This window comes from Anolis carolinensis, chromosome 1 (genome assembly GCF_035594765.1).
Source record: "Anolis carolinensis isolate JA03-04 chromosome 1, rAnoCar3.1.pri, whole genome shotgun sequence".
Classification (NCBI taxonomy): Eukaryota; Metazoa; Chordata; class Lepidosauria; order Squamata; family Dactyloidae; genus Anolis; species Anolis carolinensis.
This window is the reverse complement of record NC_085841.1, coordinates 225,680,918-225,695,734: the sequence shown is the minus strand read 5'-3', so window position 1 is coordinate 225,695,734 and position 14,817 is coordinate 225,680,918. Positions and strand designations below refer to the sequence as shown.

Below are 14,817 nucleotides of genomic sequence, written 5' to 3'. Positions count from 1 at the left end.
TTTACTTTTTAGTCTCTGTGAGTATCTCTCATATATGTGTGTGTGTGTGTGTGTGTGTATATATATATATATATTGCTTTTTAGTCTCTCAGAGTGTCTCTCATAGATATGTATGTGTGTCGTCGTCTCACTCGTTCAGTCATTTTCGACTCTTCATGACCTCATGGACCAGTCCACGCCATAGCTCCCTGTCGGCCGTCACCGCCCCCAGTTCCTTCAAGGTTGAGCCAGTCACTTCAAGGATACCGTCCATCCATCTCGCCCTTGGTCGTCCTCTCTTCTTTTTTCCTTCCATTTTCCCCAGCATCAGGATCTTCTCCAAGCTTTCCTGTCTTCTCATGATGTGGCCAAAATACTTCAACTTTGCCTCTAATACCGTTCCCTCCAGTGAGCAGCCGGGCATTATTACCTGGAGGATGGAGTGGTTGGATCTTCTTGCGGTCCAAGGTACTCTCAGGATTTTCCTCCAACACCAGAGTTCAAAAGCGTCTATCTTCCTTCGCTCAGCCTTCCTTATGGCCCAGCTCTCGCAGCCATAGGTTACTATGGGGAATACCATTGCTTTCACTATGCGGACCTTCATTGCCAGTGTGATGTCTCTGCTTTTCAGTATTTTATCAAGGTTGGCCATTGCTCTCCTCCCAAGAAGTAGACGTCTTCTGATTTCCTGGCTGCAGTCTGCATCTGCAGTGATCTTTGCAGCTAAAAATATAAAGCCTGTCACTGCTTCCACGTTTTCTCCCTCTATTTGCCAGTTGTCAATTGGTCTGGTTGCCAGGATCTTGGTTTTCTTGATGTTTAACTGCAGCCCGGCTTTTGCACTTTCTTCTTTCACCTTGGTGATAAGGCTCCTCAGCTTTTCCTCACTTTCAGCCATCAGAGTGGTATCATCTGCATACCTAAGGTTGTTAATGTTTCTTCCAGAAATTTTAACTGTGTGTGTATATATATATATATATATATATAAAAATTACTTTTTTAGTCTGAGAGTCTCTCACATATATGTGGGTGTATATATTAATATATATTTTTTTAGTCTGAGAGTCTCCCATATGTGTGCGTGTATATATATATTAATACAGTATTTACTTTTTTAAGCATCCCAGTTTGGTCCAGTCAGTCTCCTTCCCTGAGTTCCTCCAACCAGCCTCTCTCTTTCGCCCAGCCGTCAGCCTTCCCTTTCTGTCTCGCTCTCTCCCCTTCGCGAGGCGAGGCTGCGCGCGCACCCTCCTCCTCCTCTATTCCCCCTCCTTCTCCTCAGAGAGCGCCCCCTCCCCTCCGCCCGCGCGCTCTCTCTCTCTCTCTCGCTCGCTCTGTGTGTGTGTGTGTCTCGCGCGCGCTCTCTCTCTCTCTCCCTCTCGCTCGCTCTCGCGTTGGCTGCCGGGATCGCTGGCCGCTTTGGTTAATGTCGGCCATGTTTGCCATGGCGCAGGGAGCGGGTCGAGCGCGGAGCTAGGGCTGCGGGCGGCTCTGGGCGGCGGGGCTCTCCATGGTGTGTCGGGCCGGGTCCGGGAGCGGCTGGGAGGCCGAGGAGGCGGCGGAGGAGGCGGCGGAGGAGGCCGGCGCGGCGCCGCCGTCGTCGTAGCGAGCCCCCCCTCTCCCTCCCTCCCTGCCTCCGGGTGTGCTGATTGTGAGGGAGCGACACCATGAGCAAACTCTCCTTCCGCGCCCGGGCGCTAGACGCCGCCAAACCGCTGCCCATCTACCGCGGCAAGGACATGCCCGACCTCAACGACTGCGTCTCCATCAACCGCGCCGTGCCGCAGATGCCCACAGGCATGGAGAAGGAGGAGGAATCGGTAAGGATTCGGGTTGGGGCTGGGGGGGGATTTGCGCCGCCGCCATTGTTTATCAGGCCTTTCCCCCTCCCCTCGCGGGGAAGGAGGAGGAGGAGGCCATTGGCATTCACCAAGCGCCGCTACGCACGCTGCGGCGCGCGCTCCCTATGGGGTCCTACGCCAGCGGCGCAGCGTAAGCCCGGCTCCGGCGCCGTAAGCGGGGCCTTGCCTCCGCCATCTTCTTGGCGGAGTGTTTTGATGAGCGGAGGGAGGGAGGTGGGGGCTGGCCCTCGCGCTGGCTGCCGTAAGAGCAGAGCAGCGCAGGCGGAATGGCCCTGAATGGCAGGGAGAGCGCGCGCCGGGCGCTACTAGCGGAGTGCGCGAGGCCTCCAGTCCCGGCTTCCTTGGACGTCTCTCTCGTTCGAATCTTGATATACCTAGAAGCCCCGCTTGTTGTGCCGGCTTGTGAAGGTTTAAAAGTGGCGAGCCCATGTAGAAGCGGGGTGCTGTTTCCACATGATTGTAATGCAACATCGTTGTGTCTATTAGGCAGTGGATGTGTTTGTATACAAATGCACACATACACTGGTGCCCCGTGTATTTGTGTATACTTTTCATACAACAACGTTCTGTTTACTAGGCAGTGGATGTGCTTGTATACAAATGCACACATATACTGGCGCCCCCGTGTATTTGTGTATACTTTTCATACAACAACGTTCTGTTTACTAGGCAGTAGATGTGTTTGTATACAAATGCACACACTTGTGCCCCCGTGTATTTGTGTATACTTTTCATGCAACAACGTTCTGTTTACTAGGCAGTGGATGTGTTTGTATACAAATGCACACATATACTGGTGCCCCCGTGTATTTGTGTATACTTTTCATACAACAACGTTCTGTTTACTAGGCAGTAGATGTGTTTCTATACAAATGCACACATACACTGGTGCACCCGTGTATTTGTGTATACTTCTCATGCAACAACATTCTGTTTACTAGGCAGTGGATGTGTTTGTATACAAATGCACACATATACTGGTACCCTGGTATATTTGTGTGTACTTTTCATGCAACAACTTTTTTTTAAAAATCATTTTCATGCACAATTGTTATGTTTACTAGGCAGTGGGTACATTTGTGTACAAATGCACACATATAATGGTGCCCCCGTGTATTTGTCTATACAAACAAATGCACACATACACTGGTGCCCCCATGTATTTGTGTATCCTTTTAATGCAACAGCGTTCTGTGGATGTCTTTGTATACAAATGCACACATATACACTAGGGCTTTGATGCATTTCTATATGATTTTCATGCAACATTGTTTTGTTTATTAGGCAGTGGATATGTTTGCATATAAGTGCACACATATACTGGTGCCCTGGTGTATTTATACTTTTAATGCAATAACATATTTACTAGGCAGTGAATGTGTTTGTATACTAATACACACATAAACTGGTGCTTTGATGCATTTCTGTATAGTTTTCATGAAACAATGTTGTGTTTGCTAGTCAACGAATGTGTTTAAATACAAATGTGCACATAGACTAGTGCCCTTGTGTATTTGTGTATACTTTTAATGCAACAACATTGTGTTTACTAGGCAGTGGATATGTTTGTATACAAAAACACACATATACTGGTTCTCTGGTGTACGTCTGTATAATTTTAGTCCAGTATCATATTTATTGGGGCCCCTGGTGGTGGCGCAGTATGTTAAAGCGCTGAGCTGCTGAACTTGCAGACCTAAAGGTCCAAGGTTCAAATCCCGGGAGTGGAATGAGCACCCGCTGTTAGCCCCAGCTCCTGCCAACCTAGCAGTTTGAAAACATGCAAATTGTGAGTAGATAAATAGGTATCGCTACGGCGGGAAGGTAACAGTGCTTCATGCAGTCATCCTGGCCACATGACTTTGGAGGTGTCTACGGACAATGCCGGCTCTTCGGCTTAGAAATGGAGATGAGCACCAACCCCCAGAGTCGGTCACGACTGGACTTAACGTCAGGGGAAAACCTTTACCTTTTACTATCGTATTTACTAAGCAGTGAATTTGTTTGTATACAAATGCACACATACACAGGTGCCCTGTTGTATTTCTGTATAATTTTAATGCAACATCACTGTGTTTACTAGGAAGTGATTGTGTTTGTATACAATTCACACATATTTTTTACTGGTACTTTGATGTATTTCTGTATGGGTTTAATGAAGTAATGTTATAGCTACTAGGCAGTGAATATGTGTGTTTGTATACGAATACATATACTGTTAATCTGATGTATTTCTATATGATTTTAATGAAGCAATGTGTCTAATAGGCAGTGAATGTATTTGTATACACACATGTATTGGTGCGCAGATGGAGTGGCTACCTTCCCATTTTCAGAGTATAGGAAACAGAGTTTAAGCTGTCAGTAGTTTTGCTTGTTTTTGTAAAACACAAATAAAGATGTCTTGTCTCTGTGATTTGTGCTTATACGTGTGAGTGAACGATCTTTCATTATATTCTGTTTCTATTACTGAAACAATTTTTTTTGCAGAATCCTGTACATGTGTCTTGCAGATATTTTTTTTTTACCAGACTTAATCCCAAATATATATGCATGCATAAAATTGTAGCCTGAAAACTAATTGTAAAAGACCTCTGGTGCAGTTGGAACTGAATTGAGTCTTGATTAAAGATATTTCCTCCTGGTAATTGAATGTATGTAATGTGCTGAAGGTGCAAACACCATTTTTCCATTTGTTCTCATCTCAAGTTGTGGAGTTTTGCATTTTATGAATATTTTGGATTTTATTTTGAATTCCTATGTGTAGAATCTGCTGAAAGTGTGAAGAGGTTTTTGTCAGTTCTCATCTGTGCTTCAGATTTTATTTTGAATTTCTGTTGTTATACCGTTGCAGTGTCTCAGTACATCTTCTGTGAAAATATCTGATCTGTAATATTGTGATGCTTGGATACTGCTTCAACACTCCCAGTGTTGAAACATGTATGTTTCAGATGTTGACACTGGCTTGCTTTCGTACAAACCAGCCCATAATGTGGTTGTGTTTGCATGCAGAATTGGTAGTAAATGTGTCCTCAAGAATTTCTTCAATGAAAAGCTATCTCCGCCTCACTGTGTTTTGATTGGATTCCCTAAGGTTGTGACTGTCAAAAAAGGGTTGCTCATTTTTGTGATTGGCTTTCTCTTTTGGCTGTTAAAATACGCAGGCTAGCTTTTGATTTATAACTCATGGTTATAGCCCCAATGTTTTCTCCTTGCATTACTGTGTATTCCACACTGCTAACTCTCTTGTATCTTGGATGATGAATTAATAAGTATGTGCTGTAAAGATAAACTACAATCAAGGTGTGTTTACATATCTCTGGCTCTTCTTGCATTTCAGTTTGTCTAAAAGAGAGCAGATATTTTGATAGTTCATTCAATGTATAAATGCCAGTTTATGGAAAATGGAATAATAAAATTGCAAAGATTTATTCCTAAAAAAACCCATTTTTAATAAATATGCTAGTATGTATTATATAAATGAACTAGCTGTGCCCTGCCACGTGTTGCTGTGGCCAATTGGAATTGCAGTGAATAGCCTCGCTGCTTCAAAGCCTGGCCGTTATCTACATAGGGCATCCTTGCTAGGCCAGGTTGAATGAGATGGAGTAGCCTCGTGGTTTGCAAAGCCTGGCTTTGAAGCTGCAAGGCTGTTCAGTGTTAATCAAGGTGGGCCACAAAGGGGTTGATATATCTGTGGAATAACGTGCAGTGTGGTAGAAATAACTGTTATCTGGTTGAGGCAAGTGTTGCTATGGATCTCCTTGATTAGCATTGAATAGGCATGCAGCTTCAAGGTCTGCCTGGTTAGTACCTGGAAGAATCCTTTACTGGGACGTGTTAGCTGGGTGTGATTATTTAAGTTGTTTAGCATTGAATGGTCTTGCAGCTTCCAAGCCTGGCTGCTTCCTGCCTGAGGGAATCCTTTGTTGGGAGGTGTTAGCTGGGCCTGGCTGTTTCCTGTCTGGAATTCCCCTGTGTTCTGAGTGTTGTTGTTTATTTAGTGTCCTGATTTTAGAGATTATATTGTTCTGTATTCTTATTAGAGCACAGTAATTATTACATGTTATATTGATAATGTTATATGATTTGCCTGGAACAGGATTATATGAGGCCCCTTCTACATAATGGTTTGAAATCCACACTGAAGTGGTGTTTTTTTTTTGTTTTTTTTTGGTTTTTTGTTGTTTTTTTTTGTTTTGCTGTGGCCTGGGAGGTATCCTGGCTTTGAAGCTGCAAGGCTGTTCAGTGTTAATCAAGGTGAGTCACAAAGGGGTTGATCTATGTGTAGAATAACGTCCAGTGTGGTAGAAAGAACTGTTGTCTGGTTGAGGGAGGTGTGGATATTGCCATGGATGTCCTTGATTAGCATTGAATAGGCATGCAGCTTCAAGGTCTGCCTGGTTAGTACATGGAAGAATCCTTTACTGAGAGGTGTTAACTGGCTGTGATTGTTTCCTGTCTGGTATGTCTGAATGTGTATTTGAGGAATTTTGTAAGTGTAATGGTTGTAGTGTTGTATTTTTAGTATGGGGCTTCCCCTTTTTCCCCTCTGTCTGATGGCAGTGTTTTTGTTTGTTTGTGTGTATGGCGTTGTCTCCCTCCCCTTTTCCCTTCCTTCCCCTGAAGTTTTTTAAGTTCTGTAGTTTTTGTGGGGATCTTGCTGTCCCATGGTGTCTCTTTCCCCTTGGTGATGTCCCTGATGGCTGCATTTTGGAACGTACCTTGTTGTTGTAGTGTGTTTTTGGCTGTGGAGAGACTTTCTTCTTCTTCCCTGCTTTTATCTCTGGTGGGGGGAGGTGAGAGCTGTGGACGGCAGAAGTGGGGAAGGGAAGGTGAGTGATGGTGGCTCCTGCGGCTGGGGGGAGGGCGGTTTGGAGGTGAAAAACGTCTCAGGGAAGGTGAGTGATGGTGGCTCCGGTGGCCGGGGGGGGGGGATTGTTGGGGTTTTTTTTTAAGAGAAAGGAAGCTGGGCGGCTGGCGTGTTCTTGTTTCTGGGATGGTGTGGACGGTGTGGTAAATGGCAGCGACGTTTGTGGCGCAAAAAGGATTGCGCACGAGAGGGGCCGTTGAAGGGAGGGGTGGGGGTTGTGCTGTCTGTGCTCGGATTGGCCTTTGGCGCAGGCACAGATGGAGCATTCCGGTTTTTGGGGTTTTTTTGGCCCCATGGAGGTTGGGGATGTGTAGTTTGTTTGTAAGAACGTAGAGACGTGGATGAGGGGTTGTGATGTCAATTTTCTAGGTTGGGGGGCCTTTAGTTTTGTTGTTTTGCCCGGTGGAGCGACGCCATTCTCCTTTTATATATTTAGAAGAAGATTAGCAATTTTGTTGAAGCCATCTTCATAAAAATGCCCCAAAATGCTGCTGGATGTAATTTGTTACAGATTGTTTTGAAACTGTAATTGCCTGATTAATTGATCATATAAGCATAAATCTCAGTGTTGAATACTTTAAGTATAAGTTCCATTATTTTAATGGAAACTTATTTTGAAGTAAATTGGATTCCAGTCTGATAGTGTAATCTTACATGGAGAAGAAATCCATCAAATTGAACAAAGTTAAGCAGGTTCAGAAATGTACGTTGAGTAAATTTTTAGTTGTGTAGTAGACATTATTTTGAATGGGATTTTTTATATGTTTTGTATTTTTAGACAAAATTTCACAATGAATAAAATTTTAATCATGTGATTAATTGGAGATTCCTTCAGATGCAACTACAGTAGAGACTCACTTATCCAACATAAATGGGCCAGCAGAACGTTGGGTAAGCGAAAATGTTGGATAATAAGGAGGGATTAAAGAAAAGCCTATTAAACGTCAAATTACGTTACGATTTTACAAATTAAGCACCAAAACACCATGGTTTACAACAAATCGACAGAAAAAGCAGTTTAATACACGGTAATGTTATGTAGTAATTACTGTATTTACAAATTTAGCACCAAAACATCGCAATGTATTGAAAACCTTGACTACCAAAACACTGACTACTAAAAGGCAGACTGCGTTGGATCATCCAGAATGTTGGATAAGCGAGACTCTACTGTACTTATCCTCATCCATTATTGATACTCCCACCCACCAATTTCCAAGAAAGCTTGGCCTAACTTACAGGGGGTTTTCAGCTACTGGAAGCAGTTGTCAGTCTAGTGCTACCTGCAATGTGTCAACTGCTTCCAAGTGGCAGAAAAGATGGAAGTGGACAAGATGGTAGTAGACAAGTCTGGTATTCCAGGTGCTGGTGTTGGCAGCTTCTTAAGAGCCCCTGCTCATGGCTCCCTAGAAAATATGATGACAGCTTATAATTATGGCATCAGAAGCGACTCAGGTTGCTCCTGACACAAAAAAAAAAATTTATGGCAGGTGGCAAACTTCATTAGGGTGAAATTTGTTTGGCCCTTGCTGCTGTCTACTCTTGTCAGGTGGTTCTAAATCTGGGGATTAAGCATTTACCTTCAAAATTATAGTCATGGTTTCATTGTAATTGAAAGACAGTTGAGTTGGCTTTATATTCTCACTGAGTTTTGCTTGTTCTCTTTTTCTGTTGAAAGAAAACTTCAGGACACTTGTGACTACCTCTATCAGTTGTGTGTTTATTAATGTGAAACAAGCATTCTCTTAGGAAGTTGTACATGGGGAACATTTTAGTTCCATTTTAGTACCTAGTTCTGTTAATTACTAACATTGGTGATTATGTGTTTCTGTAACTTGGTCAGCAGTTTGCCTTTTAATATTGTAAGGCAGTGATACAACTTTTAAAAAGACCCGAGATAATCTTATTTTTTAAAAAATCTCTTCATCTAGTAATCCAAACTGATATACCTCTGCTAACTGCAAGGTACTGCATGAAATGTGGAAAAACGAAAAGTGGATATGATGGCAAAAACACAAATGCTGAAATTTGTGTTACAAAATACCTTTATTAGGCTTAAGCAGAGGTTACACAATATTTTGTATGTTTTTCTGACATCTTTATCAGAAGTGGTACATGAAGGAGGAAGCAAGCAGTTGATAATAATAATAATAATAATAATAATAATAATAATAATAATAATAATACCACCATATTTATATACTGCCTTATCTCTGCAAAGGGACTCAGGGTGGTTGATAGTTTTTGCCTTTTATTCATCTTAAAATTGAGAGTGGAGAAGTCCTCAGACAGTGAGATCAGATTATAGCACTTATCAAATTGGTTATGTATTAGACCTGGGACCCTCCCAAGGTTTGCAGGAAAATGGAATTAGATTCCTGTGTCTTTTAATATATAAAATAAGTATAATAAACATACTAAAATTAGTATAAATAACATAATTTACTTCACTGATGGCAGAGTCATAGCATAAACTTATATTCTGTTGTCTTATTTGTGTTAAACTGGAGTTAGCTGTCTGATTCCACTAAACAGAAATGGACATTCTTGGAAATAAAATCTTACTCTATTTTTTTTGGTAAGTACTCAAAATAGCCCCTCCAATTTCAGAAACTGGAATTGGAGGAAATGGTGTTTTGACCTGGCACAACCACATCACCTTGCACTTGAGAATCATCTGAATGCAACTACCCTATTTAATTAGCTGCCACTTCTGGATAATTTTTCCTGGGAACTTTCACCTTTCAATGTGGCTTGCTTACAGCAGGGTTTCATCTTCCACAGTGTTTGCATTCCACATGGAAGGAATTCTGTGTTTTGACTGGCCTAATGGGAATGAAGTTTCAAGTGACTGAATTTAATCAGTTCAATGGATTAGGTCTGGCATTTTTATCTTCAGCATGACCAGGGGGAAAAGGCAACATCATCTTCTTTCTAGAGACATATAAGACATGGCTTCTAAATATAAAAGCTTGATCTGTATCAGAATACTTGCATTATTATTAACTATATATATCCATCCTTTCCACCCAAATCTGGTACTCAAACTGCTTTATATATGCATACTTCCACACAGGTAAGTCCCAGTGAATTGAATAGAAATCGCAGGTGATTATAGTTGCAGCTAGTTTTAACTTTCTGTCAAGACACAGACTCCTCTTAAAGTGCCACATGCACAAATAGTGTTAACAAACATTTATTAACTTCAGTGTTATAAACAAAAGGAAGTAGTTTCAGCAACAAAAGGCACTAAAATAGGAGTATAAAGATAATCCAGATTATTTAGCCATATAATCCGGTTTAAACACAGTCAAAACGTTCCGGAAAACAAATGCCATGCAACGCTGTGGCACAGAGAGTCAAAAGAGTTAAACTGCTCTTAAAACAAAGCCAGAAACTGCTGGGGATGTCCAAAGCCGTTGTCGAGAAGCAAACTGGAGTCAAGAGCCAAAAACGCCAAACGGAACGCCAAAGCAGGGAGAGCGGGAGCGAGCGATGCCACCAGGAAACAAACCAGAGTCGAAGAGCCAGAAGAGCCAAACGGGGCGCCAAAGCAGAGAACACTGCGAAGTTGTCACCAAGGAACAGACCGGAGTCGAAGAACCAGGAACACCAAACGGATTGCCAGAGCAGGAAACGCTGAAGCGGGAGCAAGCAAAGTTGTCACCAAGGAACAGACCGGAGTAGAAGAGCCAGGAACACCAATCGGAAGTAGACCAGACACAGGAACATACGAAGCTGTACAGCTAGGACCCAAGGAGACAGGCAACAACAAAGCAACGTCCCAAAAGACACCTTGCTTTCTGCGAGGCAACCATTCTCCAAACTCCACTTTTAACTTACTCATCGGAGTCTGAACCTGATGAGACCTCCTTATTCCTTGCAGCTGATCTTGATCTTGTTAGAGGGCCTCACCCCGCATCTCTCAAGTCCCTCCATCTCCGTCCAAGACTTAGATCTCCCCATGTCCCAGGAGTATGAGAGGCTTGCCAATCCCCTGATGCAGCTCCATGAGCTGGCTCATCATCCACACTTACTTGAGTCCAGTCAGTATTCTCCATCTCACTCCCAGACCCATCATCCCCAGAAAAACCCTCAAACGTTTCATCTTCTGTGGGAGCCATAAGTATTTCCCGGATCTTCTTTCTTTCCCTCTCCCCATCAGACTCTTGCTTCCGAGTTGACCTTTTAATCCCTCTACTCTCTGTCAATTCATCATCCTCTAGAATTTCCTCTTTCCCATTAGAGAATCCTTCAAACGTTTCATCCTCAGAGGGAGCCATAAGTATTTCACGAATCCTTTTTACTTGCTGTTCTTCATCAGACACCTGTTCCCTGTTACCCCTTTTTCTCCTACTAGTAGTAGTACCAAAGCTGCCCCTTGACCCAACTACAACACTTTCACCATAGAAAGGATAAGTTCCTTTTAATTTATTAATCATGCAAAATGAGTTTAAAATTGCAGACTTGACGTTGTGAAGGACATGGTACATAGGCCAAGTCATTTTAATACAGTGACCACAGTCATATCACATCCAACTTACATGAAAATGCACAATTCCTTAGGACAATAAACTCAGTTTAATCTCAGAAAGATAATTTTTCTCAAAATAATGATTGGGGAGAAAGACTGGCAAACCAAATATAGATTGAAAAGAGAAGGTTTAAGGAACAAATGATTTAAAATGAATGCTGAGAAAAATATGGATAGGTAAGCAGCCTTGCACATATGTTTCAGTGTTTAACCAAAACATATAGCTGTCTATGTTTGGAATACTGTATCGCTCACCACAGTGTAGCAGTTTCACATGCCACAGCTGGTCATTCAGCACTGCACCTGGAGTTGTTGTAGAGCTGCTCCAGTCCCCATGGCCGTTTTGTGCCTGCTGGAGACCTATGGGATGGGAGAAGTGCCTGGTTTTTATGTCCCTGTAGTCAGATGCAATGTGTTTATATCATCATCTGAGGTCTATCAGTGGTCAATGAATTATATCCTTTTAGACATCCTCTCATTCTGGCTACAGTGATACAGCTGTATGGAATTACAGCAGCTCTGCATTAAGTCTGAGGCAGGTGCGACTTTGATTTGTTGCAGAGGGAAGAAAGAAATGTTAATTTATGCAATAACTAATAATAACAATAACATAGAAAATTAATGACTGAGGGAAAGGGGCCACTTGATCACTGGGTTGAAAAAACAATATTGAAAAATAGCAAGAAATAGTGTATAAGCTAAAGGAGAGAGATTGATATACGTACAGTGGCTCCTTGGTATCTGCTGGCATTTGGTTCCGGGACTCCCCATGAATTCCAAAATTCATGAAAGACCAAATCCCAATATATACAATTGCATAGTGAAATGGTGTCCCCAATGTAAAATTGCAAAGTCCTGATATGAGTTTGGGGTTTGGAATTCATTTATTTATTTGGAATATTTTCAGTCCTTGGATGCAAAATCTGTGGGTCTGGTGGGAGGGGTGACTATATGAACCATTGATTTTTTAGTAGCAATACAAATACTGGGGGAAGCAGAGGCAAGCTGTTTCCGTCATTTTGGGGAAAACATGGTGCATGGAGTGAAGGCTGGCACTGCCATCCCTGCCAAGCAGCCTAGGGAGCGTGGGATAGCTGTGGAGACTGCCATTGGGGAGTGCGCATGGGAATCCCCAATAGCAGTCTCCACAGCCACTGCATTAGAAAAAGTTAGTTTAACCCATAATAAACCTAGATTAACTGGTAAATCGCGTTAGCCTGATGTGTCATTTGGGCTCTGCAGGCTAATGCACCATCTACACTATTATCTGGCTGTGTAGATAGGCCCACAGTTAAGAAATAATAGAGACATTTGTATGGAGTTGGCAGACCTTTAATATTTAGATGTTTCTGAATGTTATACAAAATGAATCAGAATAAATTTAGAAAAAGTTAATAATACACAATTTGTTTATTATGATATTTCTACCCTTTATCCTTTTACTTTAATCTCAGAAACTGCAATAAGTGAAGTGGCACTAAAGTTAAGCTCTTGTAGATCTAATTTCAGTTAGTACGTTTGTAATTATTACCTCAGTAAAATGTACTTTAAAATTTATTGTAGTCAGATGTTAATGTTTTATGAAGAATTCAGTTTACACACAGTACATTTATGCTCTTGAAGTGACTATAGATCAATATATGATGCACAAAATAAATGTCACATATTTTTCTCATCACTTGTTACTCTCCTCATCAGGGGAAACCTTTACCACCCACCCCCTGGTGACTTTAAAATTTCTAAAAAATTATATATTTTTTTTAACATGGAAAATAAGGGAGAAAATTAACCAGTTACCAGACTAGGTGACATTTATTTATATTACTTTTCTTAAAGGAATTATGAAATATTATTATTATTTGTGAATTGATATAGAGACCTTCACTGGTTTTTAGGAAAGGATCAAAACATGAGAAATATAGGAAATAATAGATTTAGCTTAATTTGGTCTTTCTAAAACTGATGTCACTGTTAAGATTAGAAGTGCTAAATGTATAAAATCAAACTTCAGTAATTAAGAATTGCTAAGTTTCATTAAGTGATGTCTTTTCACTGATGGAAAACACTTTGTAATGACAGAGGAGCATCTATAAGACGGATAAGGAGATTTCTACTCTTTCCCATTTCCTTCCAGTTGCCTTTCTGAACGCTACTCAGCACAGTAGATCAGGTCTGGAGAGTGACATTTACCACAGTAGGAGCAATAAGTAAATTTCTTCCCTCGTTACTCTGACAGCAAGCCTTCACAGGCTTAAATACAGCAGCAGAAACAAATTATATAGAGGTAAGAGTTATGCTAGTTCAGATAAATGACTAGTTTAGCATTTTTGGTTCATTCATAGAGTGGCAAACCTCATACTGTGTTTCCCCAAAAATAAGACATCCCCATAAAAAAAGACCTAGTAGAGGTTTGGGGGAATTGCCAAATAAAAAATACCCCTGAAGTTAGACCTAGGAAGAGGGAGCCGAAGAAGGTGAAGGAGAAGGGAAGGCATGCCTTCCCCAGCGGCGACGGGAAGGCAAAGGAGGAGCCCTCCCCAGTGGCAATGGCCCCCTCTCCCGCCCGGGAAGGTGAAAGAGAAGCCCTTCTTTCCTGGCGGCGATGGCCCTCTATCCCACCCAAGAAGGCGAAGGAGGAGCCCTCCTTCGGCTTCCCTGGCGGTGATGGCTCTCTCCTCTTTCACCGAGGAAGACGAAGGTGAGGAGGGAAAGGTGCGCACCTTTCCCTCCTTCTCTTTCACTCTGTAGGCGTCTTCCTTGGTGGAGGAGAAGAGAGCAAAACTAGACATCTCCTGAAAATAAGACCTAGTGTGTCTTTAGGAGAAAAAATAATATAAGACACTGTTTTATTTTCGGGGAAACCTGAAGACAGATATCTATACAAAAGCACTCTTAATCTTGTTCCCCAACACTTTGTATATCAAGGCGTACTACTAGCAGTACTGAAGATGGCATATATATGCAGGGGATATATTCCAAGACTGCCTCTCCCAATGGATATCTGAAACTCTGAATAATAGCAAACCCTGTATTTGATCATACTTGGGCTGGAAGCCCAAGGGCCTATAGAGGCCCACAAACCCTTTGGGGGAAATTTGTTTTAAATTGTGGGTAATTGAAACCATGGATATTGAATCTGTGGATCAGGGGGTCACATTGTAATCATAATAATGCGAAAATAGTGATAGTCTTACCCTCCATGAATTTGTATAACAACGTTTTAAAATTGTTATGTTAGTGCCATCATGACATATTGAGATAATTTTGTGAGGTACAAAGAAAAAGTACTTTTTAAATGGCTGGAGTCTGCTACCATTCAGTTTCATTGACTGTTGTCACGTTTTAGTGTTACGTTTTTGTCCACACTATGTACAGTTTTATACATCTCTGATATTTTCCTTTTCTTAATTATTTTCTAAGTTGAATAGCAGCAACATCAACCGAATTTCTTTATCATTATTGCATAATATGAATTGCCACATGGGAAGTTATGCATTGTGTTATGTGCCTCTTAGAATCATAGAATAGAAGAGTTGGAAGAGACCTCATGGGCCATCCAGTCCAACCCC

At 41.8% G+C, this 14,817-nt stretch overlaps 1 protein-coding gene across 1 annotated transcript in view; it reads left to right on the top strand.

The window, feature by feature from the left end:
* Positions 1-1,359: 1,359 nt before the first annotated feature.
* The window catches only part of epc2 (enhancer of polycomb homolog 2), a 77,185-nt gene continuing 63,727 nt past the window's right edge, over positions 1,360-14,817 (top strand). Inside the window, exon 1 of the mRNA XM_003224975.4 lies at positions 1,360-1,799. Within this exon, the coding sequence (XP_003225023.1) occupies positions 1,647-1,799 (153 nt within the window). The 5' untranslated portion in view covers positions 1,360-1,646. The remainder of the gene's footprint in view (positions 1,800-14,817) is intronic.